A 19,532-nucleotide genomic window follows, 5' to 3' on the forward strand; every position below is an offset into this window, starting at 1 on the left:
TCGAGTCGCGTACGAGAGGGGCAAGAAGAGAACTTTGGAGTTCTAGATAGATAGATAAAATCTTTTTTTGATTTACATCAGAATCGATTTTAATTTTGTAAAAATCGTTGTAGGAATAAATGATCAAACTTTGTTGCAGTTTATTATTTTTCTAATGGCGAAAAAAATCTTAGATAATTTTTTTTTTTTAAAGATATGCATTAATAGCAAAGTTGATTAATAAATTCCAAATATTTTTAAAAATTATTTTTTAAAAATAAGAATTTTCGGATCTATATATTTATAAAATCTCTTATCATTAAAAAAAATCAAAATGCGATATCAAAATTTGATCACTTATTAATCTTGAGCTGATATTCTTTACATAAAATGTTCAGAAATTTAAATATTTTTATGATAAATATTTTTTTCCATTTATATTTCAAGAGGAACGATTTTATATTTATAGTAAAATTGTAAGAAAAATTGGATTTTGATAATAAATATTCTGTCAATAATGAACTTTTTTTTTGAAAATGAAAATTATTATAAATTGAATAAAAAATATTAGATAGCAATAGCAATCCAATTATCTTTAACTTTTATTATGACTTTCTCTCGAAACACCTTATATTATTCCATCGATCTTTGAACTCCAAAGAAATATTCATTTTTTCACACGAAAGAATGGCGGAAACAGAGAGTTACGATTGAAATTGATTAATGTTATCATTAATCGTCTATTCATATACACGCACACACACGCATATTCTCATTTCCATACTTTATTTTTTTAAATTTTTGTTTCTCTTTTTCATGAATGCACGTCATAATTTTAATTTAATTCGCGACATCGATGTATACGTCTTCGAGGGATCATTCTCGAGACAATGCTGTAAAATCGTTCAATGTATATATTTGCCTCATCGTCATCGTAACAATAAAAGAACATGAACACGTTGAACGTGCACGACATCTCGATAAATCTATAAATCTAAAAATATTTCAAACCGCCTAATCCCTTAAAACATTATTACACTGTCTAATAAACTGTTTGCACACATCCTCCAATATCTACCTGCACTCTTCGTTATTTGTCTCGATATAATCTCATTTATACAATTATTCTGGCACATTTATACTCTGATACTCTCTTATCCTCGTTCACTCAATTTGATCAATCATATATTTTGTTGTAATAAGATTATTCTATGAATAAAATGACCATACAAATAGTAATAAATCATTCTATATTAACCAAAGATCCGTCCGTTTCTTTTTATCCTCTTCTATGAAGAAGCAATGATGAAAACGTAAGAGAATTAGCTCGTAGAACCAGTCACATTTTCGCATATCTGTTTCTATTAAGAAAGAAGATCAATCGTACCAATATCTCATGATATATGACATTATATTATATAAGTCAACCTCACACTAATAGCTCTTTGTCTCAAAGAACGATTGAGTTTCCTTCAAGTGTTTGCTTAGAGGCGCCATCTGTATATACATATCTGGCTGCGCAGATTACAATAATAAGACTTATTACATTTTATTTTATTTATTCGTTTGTTTGCGTGCAACCATGTTTGTTTTTAGATAAGAGTTTTTAATTATGAATTTTGTCTATTTTTTTCTTTTATCTGGTAATATATAATTTGTCAATTTGTAAGTATTTTTTCAAGTACTGTTGCTTCCAAGTCTTCTTGTGTTTAGGCTATTATCTCACTCTCTCTCTCTCTCTCTCTCTCTCTCTCTCTCTCTCTCTCTCTCTCTCTCTCTCTCTCTCTTACTATCTCATTCACTCACTCACTCACTCATTCGCGTGTACACACGTACACACACCCGCACACGCACACACAAATACATCCTTTTGCTTCATTTGTATTCACTCTTACATTCATGCATTCTTCATTTCATTCTTCTTAACAGACAGAATTTCACTCGTTCGTCTATTTGCCTATCTTTTTCTTTAGTTTAATAGTAGCTAGTTTTCTTTGACTTCTTCTTCGGCACATACGCATGACTTTATATATTTTTTGTGTATGTTATTATATTAATGGTGTGTCAAATTTGTATCGTTACTGCATATAACTTAATTTAATCTAAACTAAGGAGATGTGGCACAACCGTTGTCTTCACCGATTCCCAGCAGCCACTGCGGCGACCAGCGCCGCTCCACGACCACTACCATCCTCGGAGAGCATTAATTCGAACTGTAAAATAAAAAAAATATCATTGTTTATTTGAATTAATTATTTTAATTATGTGTATAAATATAAATATAAATTAGTATAATATAGATTATAAATTAATGATGCAAAAAATTGTCTTAATTTCCTATTTAAAAAAATTTATTTAAATATAATTGTTATTTTAAAAAAAACGTTAATTTAAATTTACTTAAAATGAAATTGAATATTTAAAAAAAAATTCAAAATATGTCTAAATGAAAGTAAATAAATCAAAATTTTAATTTAGAAATATTAACATTTTTATATGAAAGAAGAGTAAACTTAAGAGAAAAATAAGTTAATTTTTCAGAATCGTTTTAAAAAAGATATCAAGAAACTTGATGATTTTTTTTTTCTTTTTCTATGTTATTCGATCTTGCTCTAGATAAGATTTAGATTATTTGCATCTCTTTTATACATCTCATATTTTATAAACTAGACCAAAATAGATATATATTTTTTTGTAATCAAAATATTTTATTTTTATAAGAAATAAAATTTTTATAAGAAACAAAAGAAAAAAAGATAAAAAAATATAAATATTCTGCATAATGATAACAGAAAAATATGCAATAATTTTTTTAAATAAAAGAAAAATATTTCTTTTTTAATCTATAGAATCATTAAATTTTTAAATATCTCAATTTATATTTCAACAATTATTAAGAAAAAAATCATTTAATAATTGCTTTAAAAATTAAAGAATGAAACAGAAACTTTAATTAGTATTTTTTATTTCTTCAGAACTTTGAAAATTTAAAATATTCGAAAAAATTGAAACGAATGATGTTTCCAATCATGTTAATAAAGAAATAACATATTATAAAAATCTCAAAGAGAGAAAAATGTTTCTATTTTTCTTACCTTATGATTCTGTAATTGGCTTATCTTCTCGGTCATAAGATCGTGAAAGTGTGGATGATATCTATATACCGAGCCATCAATTCCAACGACGACATTATCTTCGCCCATTTTATTCAACAATGTAGCGATTCCAGCACTAGCCAAGTGAGCTGCTCTCCTTGATACAACAGAGCAAATGTACTTAACGTTCTCGCAGTCTTGATCAGTAACATTTCGCAATCCTAATTCTGCCAATATTTCACGACAATTTGTGTATTTCCCATTAGGATCACTGCAACGAAAAAGAAAGATTAAATTCGTAATTCATAAAATGATAAATTATTAAATTGTTTTTATTTCTTATTTTTATCTATATATTTCATTTTTTAATTATTTATGCATTGAAAAAACAAACGTAGAATTCCTTATTTGTGACAAATCTAACATTTGTCTTTCATTTGAAGTAATATTTAAATCTGAATTTGATCAACAAATTTTTCAAGGTATCGAAAATTGCTTGCAAATTATATTAATAACTTAAAATAATATAATTTTTGTTCCCAAATAATGCTTCTTATTAAAATTAATTTTGAATGATAAAAAGAAATTCGAACTAGATTTTGGAATAAATTAAAAAATATCTTGCAGGAAGTCCTATTTTGTGAACATGACTTTACGTGACGAACAACAAAGAAATTTATAATATAAATAATAACAAATATTTCAAAATATAGAATATATTTTTTGCATTATTAATTTTATAGAATATATACGCATATAGAATAATATCTTGCATAATAAATCTGGAAAATTAGTTTTTTTAATTTATTCACGAAGAAAATTATCACAAATAATTTTGATATTTTTTATTTCATCCTATTAGACAAATTTTAGATAAAATTTAATCTTTCTCGATACTCACTTTTCAATTTCTGAAACGTATTTCGCGTAGAATCTTCCACGTTTTTTCAGCTCGTTTGTAGGCTTTCCGATAAACAATAGTCCAGCGTTTATCGCTTTCTCAATGAGCAACCTTACCAATTCTCCCATATACATGCCAGAGATCATCTTCTCGAACACTTGTTTCTCCGGATTAATCGAATTCTGGTCGACATCACGATCAATGTCTGTTGCAATAAAATCAAGAAGCGTACCCTCACCGAAGGCACCCCATTCGATATTGATCAGCATTTTAGGTTTTCCTGGTAATACGTTTTCTGGATACACGGTTTCTATGTTTTCCAACTTTTCTACATAGCAGGCATTGGTACCAGTTCCTGGTTTAAAAAAAAAAAGAAGTATTAGAAATATCTTGAAAGATATTTAGATATTTGTTTTTTAATATCATATTAATAAAATTTCATGTTTTATCCCTTTAATTCTTAACTAGCTATAATAATATCAAAATATATTAATATTAATTATTTCTAATGAAATACTGAAATAAATATTGAGATAAATAAATAATAAATTTAGAAATTCTATTACTATATAAATCTTTATGTAATGATTAACAAAGTAATACAACAGAAATAATGAATAATATATTTTAAATATTTTATAAAATTAAGAAAAAGAAAAAATAAATAATTGATTAGTTATAAATAATTTATGAATATTATACGTTTTAATTTATTTTTTAAAAAGATTTTTTATTTAAAAAAAAGATGAGAAGAAAATTCAAGTTAGCTTTTTAAAAAAAAAGAATTTTTGAATTTTCACATATTAGATAGAAAAAACATTAAAATTGCATTAAAATATCCAATTAGAAAATTCATATTGAACACATTGAATTATCAGATCAAGATTAATCATAATTAACCTTATTTTTGCTTCTGCGTTTTTACATTCGATTTATTCGATTTATGATCAAAACGATAATATTTCTTTTTTGTGGCGCTTAAATATTCGAAATATGCAGAGATAAAAATGAAGAACAAAATTTTTAAAAAAATTTATTTAAAAAATGTTATAAAAATACAAGAACAAAAATATATCTAAAAATTTTAAAGAGATGTTTATAATTATAGTAGAAAAAAAATTGAAATTCAATTATTTTTTATTCACGTACCGACAATTAATCCAATACGGCAATTCTTGTTTTTCCAAGCGCATGACATCAAAGTGCCAGTAGTGTCATTTAAAATGGCGCATATCTCGATTTTCACATCCTGTAAAATAAATCATAGTTAATATTTTGAAATTAACTGCATATATATGTAAATATATAAAACATATTTAAAACTCATGATATTTATATTTTAATTTTTTTTTAAATAAAATGTATGATTCTATCGCTTATGTAATTTAGGGTTATTTCTTTTGTTAATATATTTTTTAATCTAATAGATGTGAAAATTAATCGAAATCATTAAATTATTCCAATTTTCATTATTTTTAAACTGCATGATTTTTAATATAAAATAAAGAAAATAATATTCTTCAATTTTTTTTATTTTAAAAAATAATTTACTATAATATTAATTTTTCAATTAGTTCAAAGCTCTACAAAATAAATAGGATAAAGAAAGAAAAAAAAATAATAAAAATATCAAAATGACTTAAATCAAAAAACTAAAAAAATGTTCCAAATATTCAAGTAAAATTCCATAAAAGCATCATAAAATTTTTTAGTCCAAGGAATTACAGTTTATGATCAGTCATTCATTTGATTGCTAATGATCAAATCAATAATCAGTTAATGTGATCATAGTCAGTGATTTATTAGTCAGTCAGTAGTCAATCATTGGCTGATTTATTAGTGAGCAGTCGGTTTATTTAATGATGATTTAATAGTCAATCAATGAACAATCTATAATCAGTCAATCAATTAATAATCAGCAAATTATTTAGTTAATGTTTATAAAAATAAAAAAAGAGTTATTTCTAATTTTAATAATTTTAAAAAGTCATTGTTCTGATTTCTGATTAATCAAGTACAGGAATACTTACATCTCTTTTCTTAATCGCCCGTTCAAGTAACTCAACTACATCTTCACCTATTACATCATCACATTTGAATCCTTTCGTCCACCTGACCAAATAACCTTGCGTTAGTCCATGCTGTACCAATGGGAAGCTAAAAGTAAACCCAAGAGGTAGAATTTCATGCTGAAGATTCAAGTCCTTGACGAACATGGCCAAACATTGAGCTATGTGATCGAAGAGTTGTGCACCGGTCCCCACCATTAAACTTTGCGGTATGACATAGATTTTACTCTTCATGTCGAAACTCTGATTATCGAGAGTGATCAATAGCACTCTGAAATTCGTCCCGCCAAGATCCAGAGCCAAAAAGTTACCCTTCTCTGTAAATCGATAACGAATAATCAATTTTGAAATATTTATATCAAGAAGAGAAATAATAATAAAGATATTATTGCTCAAATTATGGAAAAAGATGATATGAAAAAACGAATTGCAAAATTTAATATTTTATTAAAAATGATTAAAATAGTTTTGTCTAAGAACTAAGAATTGGGTATTATCCAAAGAAATTATTTGAAAAATAATAATTATATATTATTATTTGACTAATTGTTATTTGAAATTATCATATATTGGATTATTTGAATGAATAAATGATTTTTCTTAAGATTATTTCGTTACTTTACATTTCAAATAGGATAATTCTTTATTTTATTTTTTTGATATTTATTTAAATAATTTTTAAAATATGTAGTTTCTAATTTTAATATATCAATATTCTTAACTACGTTAGAAATAAAGATATGTATTTTATATTATATATAAAAAAATTCAATATTATAATAATAACAATAATAATAATTACAATAAAATTTAATATATTAAAAAAGTAATTGTTTTCTTTGGTAATTAAGTATAATATTGTAAAAATATTTTTAAAAATTCCTGAATTTTAAATTTAATAATTCATTTGATTCAATAATCTTTTACATCAAATTATTTATTATTTTATTTTTTAATAAATTCACTAAAAAAAATTATTCAAAAATAATTCATATGCAATTAACATAAAATTAATTTTTTATGATAATTTTTTTATTATAACATAAATATTAAAAATATTAAAAATAATAAAATATTTAAAATAATAATTTTAATTATTATTTCAAATAAAATATTTAAATCTAATATTTAATGATCTTTAGATACAAATATAAATAAAAGAAAAAATAGAATTGTATTATAAAGTATTATTTCTCAAGATTAAAAATATTAAAAATTGAAGTCATTAGAATTTTATTGATTTGTCATAAATGAGCACACTGTTTTCCTTCATAATTATCAATTTGAAAAATTAAGGTTGTCCAAGATTTTGTTGTTTTAGAAAACAACATGAATTATTTAAAAAATTAAAAATTTTCGAAAATCAATATGAAATAAATATAAAAGCAAAACTAGATAGATAATTGGAAATAATTAATTAATTATAGAGATTAATTGAAATTGAATATTATCTTGAAATTTTTCAATCAAATGAATTGATATTTTAAAAAACGATCGGAAAATTAAAATTGGTTTCTTTTTTTCAAAATTTGGTTACGTAAAAAAAATGCTGTATAAAAACAATGATTTGAATAAAATATGGAATAACCGAAAGTCGATTTTTTTTTTTGCAAAAATTTTAAGATCTTTAAAAGCACTTTAAAATATTCAATTATTTAAGTTATTAAAAAAAATTTTTAAATAATCAAATATCATCTGAATATCTCTCTAATATTTTGAAGTAATATCTATTATATAATACAATCAATATTTCAAAAATAATTCTTTAATATTTAAAAATAACAATTTTTAATCAAATCGAAAATTTAATAAAAAATTGACAATTTCAATAACAACTAAAATGAAACATTAAATGAAAATAATATTTATTATATAATATAATCAATAAATAATTCAAAAGAAATTTTCATGATACAATTTGAAAATGAAATTAAAAAGAGATTAATATAATCTTTGATCTACATTATCTCCACGTAATATCGTTTATAACATACTCAACTTATATATAACATTTATAACATAATATATATAAATCAATATCTTAAAAGCAAATTTTATAATTTTAATTGAATAAATAATTCAATAAAAAGTTAATAATTTTAAAAAAAAATAAAATTGAACAATATTCTCTATGAAAGTTATAAATCAACAAGAATCATAACTCAATACAATCGATAATTGAAAAATAATTCATATCACTTTAGTAGAACAAAATGAAAAACTGTATGTATTATATTATGCAATGAATAACTTCAATAAAACCTAATAAAATTCTTTCATTAACAAACGTTAAACAAACATTTCATCAACTCTTCTCGTTTCAACTCAATCATTCCTTTCTACAATCGATTTTATATCGATTATATGAATTTTACGTGTCCTCTTACCTGTGCCTTGGGGAAGATCTTGAACATAGGTTGGGAAGCATTTCGTTGTCGCAGTTGGATGCGTTTCCTTAGCTAGACCTTTATGTAATTGGTCATTCAAAGTGTCCATAAGCTGTCGAAGTTTGTCATCTGAGAGGATCAAGTCTTTACAGATATCTCTAATCTGTAAAAATGGGAATAATAACGAATTATCGATTTGAGTATAATAATGGTACTATTATGAATTGGCCTTCAGTAAGATTTCTATGTACATGCATGCGTGTGCATTGATAGTGCAGCTGCACATTACATAACTCGATATATTTATCATATTTGTTACATATTCAGGGAAATTAAACTAGATCTATATATTTTTTTAAATTTCGATCCTTTTTCGTGACATTCAAATATTAATAATTCGTGCAACATTATTATTTATTATTATAAAATTATGTTTATTATTTAAATTTTCTTTATTTATAGAATATTAATATGAAACAGATTAGGAATTCGAAATCTTAAAATTTAACGATAAAAGTTAGTATATAAAAAATATCAGTTGAAATTTATTTATTATATTATAAATTATAAGTTTCCATTAGAAAGGCGGAGATACATAAAATGAAATAGTTCTATCTCCGTTATTCTGTATCATTTTATTTTACTTAACATAAATTTAAATTATTAGCTTCATAAATAAGTCTTAACCGATATTTTTATTATTTTTTCTTTTAGTCTCTGGAATTGATTTTCTAAATATATTCTACAAATATATTAACATTTTACGTATACATTACGTAAATATATATTACATTACATGAATATAGATAAGAAAAATTTAAATAATTAACATAGCTTTGTTATCGCAAAACATTTTCTTTAAATTATTTAACAATAATATTTAAAAGCATTTTTTTATTTTGAAATAAATAAATATTAAAAATTAATTAGATAATAGTGTCCCATTTACAAATTGAGAACTAACACTAAGCTAAAATATATAATTAGTATTTTTTTTAATTAATAATTAAACTAAAGAAAATAAATTATATTAATAGAATTTGATTTTATTAGATTTATTCTTATATGGAAAATTATAAATAAAAAAAACATGCAATATTTATTGTTAAAATATTAAATTAAATATAAATTTCATCTTTGCAACATGTTTTATGTATTTTTGTCTATCGTTCCTATTATGTCTAGAAGATTAAATATAAATCGAGATAGATTCTATATTATACGTATATATATCTAAAATTAAATTTTATTGTTCAATCATAAAATTAATGTATTAATTCAATAATAACTTTATTTAATATATATCATCTATATCGATATTAAATAAATCCATCTCATAAAATATTGTGATCAAAAATTACATTTTGTTTTGTCACTATCTTCTTTAATTTCTTGTAAAATTAATATTTTAATATCGTTATTTTTTAATATGAATCAAGACTACGAATTTATGCATTAAAGTAGATTTCATCATACAAATACATTTTGAGGGATAATTGTCCATTTTCGACTGACCGAATCAAAGGAATGCACGTGGAGTTTCCTGTACACTTCTGTTGCGCTTCACGTGCACAGATGCGCGCGCATGCAGAGAAAACTGGGCGGTCAAACCGGAACAATAGTCGAGGACAATTATGAAGAGAGTGGCGAGTTATCGAGAATGAAGAGATATATACGATGATATAACAATAAAATATAAGTCTATAAGTCAATAAAATTAAAGTCGAGAATGAAATATCAATTTAATTTATTAATTATAATCTATCTACTGTTGAAGCATTTAAACATTAAAAAATATATTTAAGAGAAATAAATTAATTACGATTAAAACGCGGGAAATTTAAATATGCAAATATATATAAATTGTATTTAATACATATGTAAAAATGTTAGGAAAAATATTTAATAACAAAAAGTTTAATAATATTTATGAAAATATAAGCTTGATAAATAAATAGTTTAATTTATTAAAGTTTATAATATTGAGAATTAAAAATTTTTTAAAAATTATTATCATTATCTAAATTTTAATTTACGATATTTTTCGTTGAATTCATTTAAATATATATTTGAATTTTATTAATCTTGGAACTTAAAAAAAATATTATTGATCTTTATTATTTAATATATAAATTTGAATATCTTCTTAATAGGTTTCTATTGAAGGACATTTAAACAATCAAAGGATATCTGTTAAAGGAAGAAACGATTTACATTAAAGTACATATTATCGATGAAAAGATGATAAAAGATTTTTAAAGCTTTTTGATCGTTTCTTTGGATCATTTCTTTCTTTCTTCGTTAAAAATCTTGAAATATTATCTACTTAAATTTTATTTTAAAATGATGAATTTATTAATATTAATTTTAAATTTTTTATATTAAAAAAACTATAATCAATTAGAGAATTTTATATGAAAGTTTATAAAATATTTAATTTATCAATCTAAATGACCTTAAATTAATTTGAAATAATCTTAAAATGAAGAAACTGGTTTATAAATTGACCTTCATGAAATGAATTTACGTCTACATGCTTTTGTGTTCCCTTTCACTTTCTTTAATCTCTCAAAGAATTTTTCAATTCAATATAATATAATATATAAACATCTATAAATTAAAAAAAAAATTACAAAATCAATCTATAGAAAAAAAATTTGGTTGATTTTTCTTATTATTAAAATCAATTTATATGTACATATATATATATATATATGTATGTATGTATGTATGTATGTATGTATGTATGTATGTGTAAAATTTGATTAAACATTACATATAAATTTTAGTCATATGTAATGTAAAACTTAGATATAGGTCGAAAGATATAGGCAGTTATATTTTTTCTTCTTTTCTCATTCACATTCTTTATCGATTAATTCTGTTCTTTGATACATATAACTTCGCACAAAGTTCAAGTTTTGAATTTCAAAAATAGGTCAAAAATTCACATTGTCCAATAGTAGGAAAACAATAATTTTATCGCGCTATTTATATTTTAATATTTCAATATTTCTAAAAAAATATAATTTTATATTATAACGAATAAATAAAATCTGATAAAAATTCATATTTGAGATTTAAAAAATTAATAATAACAATTTAAAAAAATTAGATTAACAATATTATATTTCTTGTTTTTATTAATTAAATTCGTATTCTTAAAACAAAAAAATTTATGCTTAATATAAATAAATAATAAAACGATAGAACTATATTTTTATTGTATTTTATTATATTTTTATTATATATTTTGAAAAATTTCGAATTTTTAAACATCTTGATATAGAGAAAGAGAAATGGACAATTATTTTAATTATAATAAACATTATAATAAACACATTTCATACATTGTATTAAATATATTTTTTTTTCACTTTGAATTTTATATTAGTCACAATATTTATAGAACTCTTATTTTTTTAAAAATTACAATACTATTTTTTGCAATTATTAAAAATTTTTGCAATAATATCTATAATTTTTCGAATTTCAATATATATTTTCTTCTTTGTGAAAAGTTTTTTTTCTTATATTTGTCTTTTGATAAAAAAAAACATGAAATTTATATCAAACTTTTAATAAAATGAAATAATAACTACATTAATCCATAACATAAAACTTATTTTTCGTATATATCTTTCATGTAATAAAATTAAAAACTTCATGTGGTAAACATATTTCTCAAAAGTTTCGAAGCGTAAAAAGTTAATTATATAACGATAATTATATATAACATTTATATGTAATAGATTACAGTTAAAATAATTATTTGTTATAAATATAATTAACTTAATAAGTACTTTCAGAAATGTAAATAATTTAATTTTGAAATAATTATTTCAATATTTAGTTTGTAAATAAATTTATATTTCTAATTTTCTTTTATTATATGTAGAATTTTTTTTTATGCAAATAGTTTGTAATTTAAAAATAATTCTCAATGTATTATCCTTATTATATTTTAGATAAAAATAATGTGATTAAATTTATAGAATAAAAAATTAAACATGTTTCTGAATTTTTTCATAGAAAATTTAATTTTAAAAGTAATATTTAATTTAAAATACAATATTTTGTAATTTAATTTGTAATAAGTTTATAATTAATATGCACGAAATAAAAATTCAATTTTATTTTATTTCATTGACATATAAATTAGGATTTATTCTTACGAAGAATCAATAAACGAAAAAAAAATTATATTTTTCTAACTTGTATAATAATATATGTAAAATTTTCAAGGCATTAGGTATAAATTTAAATGATGAATTAAAATTTTAACTAATTAATATCATTTTTTTAACTTTAATTAAGATTTAATTACTTTAATTAATTTGGGTCTCTTACGATAATTCAAAATATAGAAAAAGTAAGAAGTAAAAAAAAAATTATCAAACTTCTGAAATATACAAATTACTATTACGATATCTAACTCTATTATAACTGATATGATAAGAGTTTTTTTATTAACTGTGACAAATTTTTCTTTACGATTTTTTTTTTATAAGAATTTAATTTCTAGCAGTAATATTTGATATCATTTTTTAAAGTTTTAAAAATTTAAAAATTTAAATATATTTATGTATGAAAATTATAAAATTTTTAAATATTATTAACAGAATATTTATATTCATGAATTATCGGTTTTAAATAAAATAGAGAAAATTAATAGATTAATTATCTTTTCATTTAGATAATTTCCATACTTTATTTTTGTATTTTATTCATTTATTTATTAATTTATTTATTATTAATATTATTCAAGTTTCAAAATATATGTTTATCTTATAAAAATATTTATAATATTTAAATTAAATTAAAAAAAAAATTTTTTTAAATTTAAATAATATTAAATTATAAATATTTTATATTTATATTTATATTTTTTATATAAATTATATTTTTTATATTTCAACATTATGAATCAACAGTTGATGTCACTTTATGAAGTTAATTATTAATTATTAATTTAGCTATAAAGAATAAAAAAATAAAAATATAAAAAATAAACTAAAAAAAAATAATGAAGAAATAATTCAATATCATAATCATAAAATGAATTATTTATATTTTAACATTTTGTTTTATTTTTTCATATTTTTTAGACAAAATATTAAGAAGTTAAAAGCTAACTAACTCTTCAGTTATTTGTCCATAAAAAATCGTTATTTATAATAAATCTCTTATTTATTAATTTTATTAAATTAATTGTGTAGATATCAATCCATATTTTTTCTATTTAATTTCTAATAGAAAAGATTCCTAAAAGAAAACGAAATTATAACCTGCCTTTCTTTCTTAAATTTATTTATTTTTACGAAATAAAAATTCAAACTTATAGAATACATAGTAATTTCTTTAGAAGAATTATCATTCGAAATTAAAGATTTAAACGTCAAAAATATTAAAAATTTTAATAATTCCTAGTTTCCTAATTAGTTTAATAATTAAATTTTAATAATTCCTAGTTTCCTAATTTTTTTTTTTTTTCTCCATAAAAAAATCAAATATTTCCGAACACGATCGACTTCGATACATCTAACCTTAACGTTAATGTCGAAATTTTTATCGACTTTCATCGATTTCCATCTTGCTCCTTCTATTGGTGATAAAAAGCAAACAGAACAAAAGAAGCATCGAACGATTTGGGTCATGACACATTGGCACAGAGTTCGTGATCGATAATTGCGCTGTAAACAGTTCGCACGTGAGAGTTTTCGAGCGAAATCGGCCACATGCGGACGCACTCTTTCGACTCCGAACAGCCTTGACAATTTTGCGTCAACGTAGAATATCGGGATTATTAAAGCGGTTTTCGTGATTCGTTGTTTAATGCATCGCAACTGCACGTTCATCTCTCTATCGCTTCACGAATCTTTCGCGAACAATCGAATATGAAACAAATGTCTTTGGATCTTTAGGTTAGATATGTATAGAGGGCGTCTTGCTAACGAATTAAGTTAATTCTTTGTATTCTTTATAAAAATAGAATGAAAAAATTAGAATTATTTTTTAATATATAATGAAAAAAAAGACAAAAGATAATTTCTACAAAATTAATTTTTTAAAGTGTTATAAAGCAAAAATTTAAAGTTTTTAAAACTTTTTTTTTTAAGCATATTTTTAAACATATATTTGAACTTTTCAATTTTATTTTCATTAGATTTTATATATTATCAATTATAATATTTTTTTTTTTGCTTAAATTTTTTATTATTTTAAAATTAATATATAAAATGATTAAGATTTTTTACAAAATTATAATTTTTTTTAATATACTTCAAATATAATTCGAATTTCTTTATAAAAAATTTTATATAGTAAAGAACAAAAAGTTTTCAAAAATGATTTTCAAAAAATCTATTTTTAAAAATCACTAAACAAAAATTTTTAAATACAGCATGTCACAACATTTGTTCCTGATAAAAGTTATATATTAATTAAAAAAAATTTGTTTAAAAATAAACATTTTCAGTATTTTAAAATAAGACATATTTAATATTTTATAATATTTTCTTATCATTTATCAAAAAAATAATCAATACAAATATATACCATAAATATTAGAAATTTGAAGATATTTATTTCTTTCGATTTGCGCTATATATATATTCTGAAAAACCAATAAAACTTAGAATAAAAATTAGAACATGCAGAAAAATTAATAAAATATATATTGGAATTATTATTATTTTTTCAATAATATTTAAACCAATATTTTATAATTATTTAAAAATTTATATAATTTAAAAATTCATATAATTAATGATATAATTAAATTAATAATTTTTAATAAAAATGGAATTATATTATTTTCATATATTTGTAAAATTAAATCAATAAATCAATATTTTAGTAAATACTCTAGTAAACATGAAGAACATTGCAACTGTTCATTTTAACTCGGAAATTCATATTAAATATTTAAATTTCAATAAGAATATATTAACTGTTAACTAATATATAAAAGATGATTAATAATTTATTATAAAAATTTCAATATATAATCAGATACATTATTGCATGATTATTATTATGAATTATAATGAAATTTCAAAAACATCTATCAACCCTTTAAATATACGAAATATACTTTGTCCCTTGTTCGAAATTCCCGCCAATTTCCCCCTTTCTTCATAGATATGGCATTGATCTAGTAACGACGTCATCGACACACCCGCTTGCCAACCAATAGGACTTTATGAATGAACAGTATAATGTATTGTATAGCATGTACTGTACATAGGCCACATGCACGCTATAGGAAGAATGTCCAAAGGCCAATGCACAGTGATTCGTATAAGTACACGTGGTGGAATGCCACCAGTAGTCGAACTGATGACTTTTTATATATTCTACGTTTATGCAATATTCTCGTATGCAAATCCACTCACAAGACATTGAAATCGCTTCCTCCGCGGAATAAGCATTATCAATCTGCTTATTGAGATTTAATCAATTCTCATTCACAAAATAATGATAATTATATTTATATTTATATAGAAGAAGAAATGCAATATAACGAACTACATTTTAAATGTTTTCACGAAAATATGTGTGAAAACATATATAGCAGAAATGAATTTATTTTACTTTTCGTCTCACGCAACTCCATTTTTATTTACTATTTCTGGCAGAGTATCGCACACGTCGCATAGTCGGAGTGTCAAGGCCGGCAGGCAAAGCAGGATGAAAACATTTCTCCAAAGTACGATGACCTCTTTTGCAATCACGAATACGAATGCATGTATTATTACTGGACATAGCTTTCGAAAATACTTTCAGTTACGATTTGCTCTTCCGTAATACAAGAAATCGTTTGGTTATCGAACAAAACCGTTATATGTGTATCAATGCAACACGTTGCATAGTACGTAACTTCGATTATCGAATATTATTTCAATATATTTTATATATTAAAATTCTATGATTTTTCAAAAAAAAATTTTCCTATTTATAATTTATTTGTTAATTTGACATTTTTATAACTTTAAATTCTATTCCGTATTATATATCGAATTGTATGCTCTTAAACAAATCACGTGTTATTAAATTAAAATTTACTGCGTAAAATTATACCATTAATTCATATAAGAAACGAAAATTAATTCATTTTCAAAAAAGTTCGAACTTTTTTATCCTCACTTATTATTAATCCATAAAATATTTAATGCCATATCTTATACATAAGTACGTGGCACATGTATTAAGAATACATGTATAAAATCGCGTATTTATCGATCCTGAATATATATTCGCGGGTAACATCGAGCGTGCTACTTTCCCTTTTTTTCAATGATTATTCCAATCGATAAGAATATGAGTTCCGAATTGTCACGTTTCTGAGACACTTTATAAAAATGATATTCGATAATAGCCTATGGCTGTAAACTTCTCAACTCAAACTCGTTTTCACACCCGTGACAGTCGGTGTTGTCGACTGAGCAGACGCCTCAAGATGTTTCACAAATATCTCATGATTCGTAAAAATTATTTTACTTATCGGTTGATACGATCGAAAACACATTTTTTTTTATCACCCACTGTTCTTTTAATTATAGACATCGTAATATTTTATGCTATTTAACGTGTATAATGATTAACCGATTAACTGCTTTTACAATGAATAGATTCACACATTTGTAAAACACACATTACACGTTACATGCAAATTGATGTAGAAACATTTCTATTCGTAATTTGTTCTCATGGAACGAAGTTCAAACGAACGATGACATGCCACATATGAAGAATAGCTCGAAAAAAAGATAGAATCCCTCTTTTTAAATAAATTCTATTACACAATTTTTTTTTTTTTCATGTTTCATACAAAACACAAATTCACAAAAAAAGACAAACATATTAACGAAATTCCATCGATCGACACGAAAACTGGCTGTGTCTTTCGTTACACGAGCCATACTACTTCGTGAACGATCTTCGTGTTGGCTCACCTCCTGTTTAATCATGTCACTGGAGGATAACGACGTTTTCATTGCCCTCCCCTCGTTGCACCCCGAACTATGATCCTCTAGAAGCTTCGTGTTTAAGGCTTTTTTGGTACACGGTCCAGAGAGAAAGTAAGATAGAAAAAGAGCACAATATGATTCAAGGAATTGTTACGAATCCGGTTCTCTCTACGCAACACGTTCCGTTGTGAATTCGAACACACGAGTTTGTGCACGCGCGTGACAGTAACTACGTTTTCGTTCAGATAGCCACGTACGATTTGTCGTTCACAAGTGTGCCTCACGAGTTTTATATCGCGACTACTAGCACGAAGGCGCCTGTTTCACGCGCGTACCTATACTTCCATGGACGAACGTGGTGGGAAGAAAAGAGGCCATGAAGGAGACGGACAGGCCAGTGATGGATACTACAGGATTCCTAATACCGATCGAGAAAATTTTTCGCTAATTTTAAATCGTATTTATTAATCTATTTCTTTTTTAGGAATATACGAATCTTATAAATTAAAAAATTAGAAAATTTATGATATTATAGAAAGAGTAACTCATTGATAGCAATGTTTGATTTCTTTTTGATAATTTGAAAATTATGTTTGTATCTTTGGTTTATTTTATGAAAATTCTTTGAAAAATATTTTAGATATTGTTTTAAAAATTGTTGTAACGTTAAAATATGATAATATATGATCGAAAATTTGAATGTTTATCATATGATCTGTTTGAACAGTTGTCGATAATTGGTTTTCATTGTTCACGCATTTATTTATCATTCAATTGAAAAAAAACAACTTCAATAATAAAATATAATAAAAAGTAGAATTTAATAATAATCGGTTTTCTTCATAAATAAATTTAATTTAAATTAATTAAAAAATTAGATAAGAAATCTTTAATATTTGAAAAAATTACTTAAATTTTTTTTACAATAATGTAATTATTTAATTTTTCGCAAAAATATTTCCTTTGTCATTCTGAAAAATTTTTAGATTCGATAAAAAATTAATATCGATAATGTATCTTGCTTCAGTTAATTTTCAATTTGATTTATATCTGTACATATCTGATAAGACTCAAGTCATTGAAAATGTATATGTTTCAATTGAATGATTATAATTTATATTAGCCATCAATATATACAAATTTAAAAAATTCGTATTATATTTCAGAATAATTTCCAAATCTTTTAATATCTATATTTCCCATAAGATATAAGAAGGAAAAGTATAAATATACTTTTTTATAAATTCTCTCTTATTTTTGCTCGTGTCATTCATGAACCGATAATGAGTTACATAATAAACTCAAATATGATAAGTCAATAATATGAGGTCTTATAAAAATTGAATTAATTCTTGCTTATGCTTGTTGTGGATTCTACGATACGTGATACGGCACTGCGTAGTACCGCGTTGGTGGGATAGATGACTAGTGGAAAGGGCAAAAGAGGGGTGATTCCCCGCATTCGCTCCGTTATTATCCGAAACGCTATCGGTGAATGTGCCGTGTACGAGATGGAGGCTCGTCCTCTCAAGGGCAGAAAGGTCACACGATTCCGCGCCTACAATTTCGATGGAACGATTGCATCACTCAAGGCGCTTCCGTTACATTGTTGCGTTAAAATTTACGAATTTAGATCGTCTATAATTAACATTAATTATTATTCTTTTATGAAAAATAATAATTTTGTTATAATTTATATAAATCGATAATTGATTTCAGTCGTTTTTTCTATTTATTTTTCGTTATGTTATAATGATGAAATTATAGTTAAGATTTTAAATGTCTAGAAACCATTTTATAATTTATGCATTCAATTTAATAATTCCATTTTGATAAATAATTAGTTATTTTATTACCAATTTAAAAGATTTGCGATAAAATCGAAAAATTGACATATATTTATTCTTATTTCGTGTTTTCGTTCAAATGAATCATCGATATATGTAATATATGTAATAATATACATATATATATATTGATTAATTATTTTTTAACTTGGAGTTGTAATTGTGATTACTTTCATTCAATATTTATTTTTCATTTTTTATTCTTTAATCTAAATTACGTATATTATAGTTAACAGAGTTATAAAATGATTAATGGAGTATCATTTATATACTCTATTATAT

At 23.0% G+C, this 19,532-nt stretch overlaps 1 protein-coding gene across 4 annotated transcripts in view; it reads right to left on the bottom strand.

The window, feature by feature from the left end:
• Positions 1-1,521: 1,521 nt before the first annotated feature.
• The window catches only part of LOC108000730 (hexokinase type 2), a 48,895-nt gene continuing 30,884 nt past the window's right edge, over positions 1,522-19,532 (bottom strand). For 3 of the 4 annotated variants that reach the window (XM_017061273.2, XM_062085359.1, XM_017061271.3), the window contains exons 2-7: positions 8,432-8,594; positions 6,006-6,361; positions 5,125-5,224; positions 3,976-4,330; positions 3,075-3,345; positions 1,522-2,192 (exon numbers count right to left, since the gene is read on the bottom strand). In XM_017061273.2, coding sequence (XP_016916762.1) covers positions 2,115-2,192; positions 3,075-3,345; positions 3,976-4,330; positions 5,125-5,224; positions 6,006-6,361; positions 8,432-8,594 — 1,323 coding nt within the window. In that variant the 3' untranslated portion in view covers positions 1,522-2,114. Of the gene's footprint in view, positions 2,193-3,074; positions 3,346-3,975; positions 4,331-5,124; positions 5,225-6,005; positions 6,362-8,431; positions 8,595-17,388; positions 17,822-19,532 lie in introns of all 4 variants that reach the window. The other variant, XM_062085360.1, reaches the window with a different exon arrangement.

Source organism: Apis cerana, linkage group LG15 (assembly GCF_029169275.1).
Source record: "Apis cerana isolate GH-2021 linkage group LG15, AcerK_1.0, whole genome shotgun sequence".
NCBI lineage: Eukaryota > Metazoa > Arthropoda > Insecta > Hymenoptera > Apidae > Apis > Apis cerana.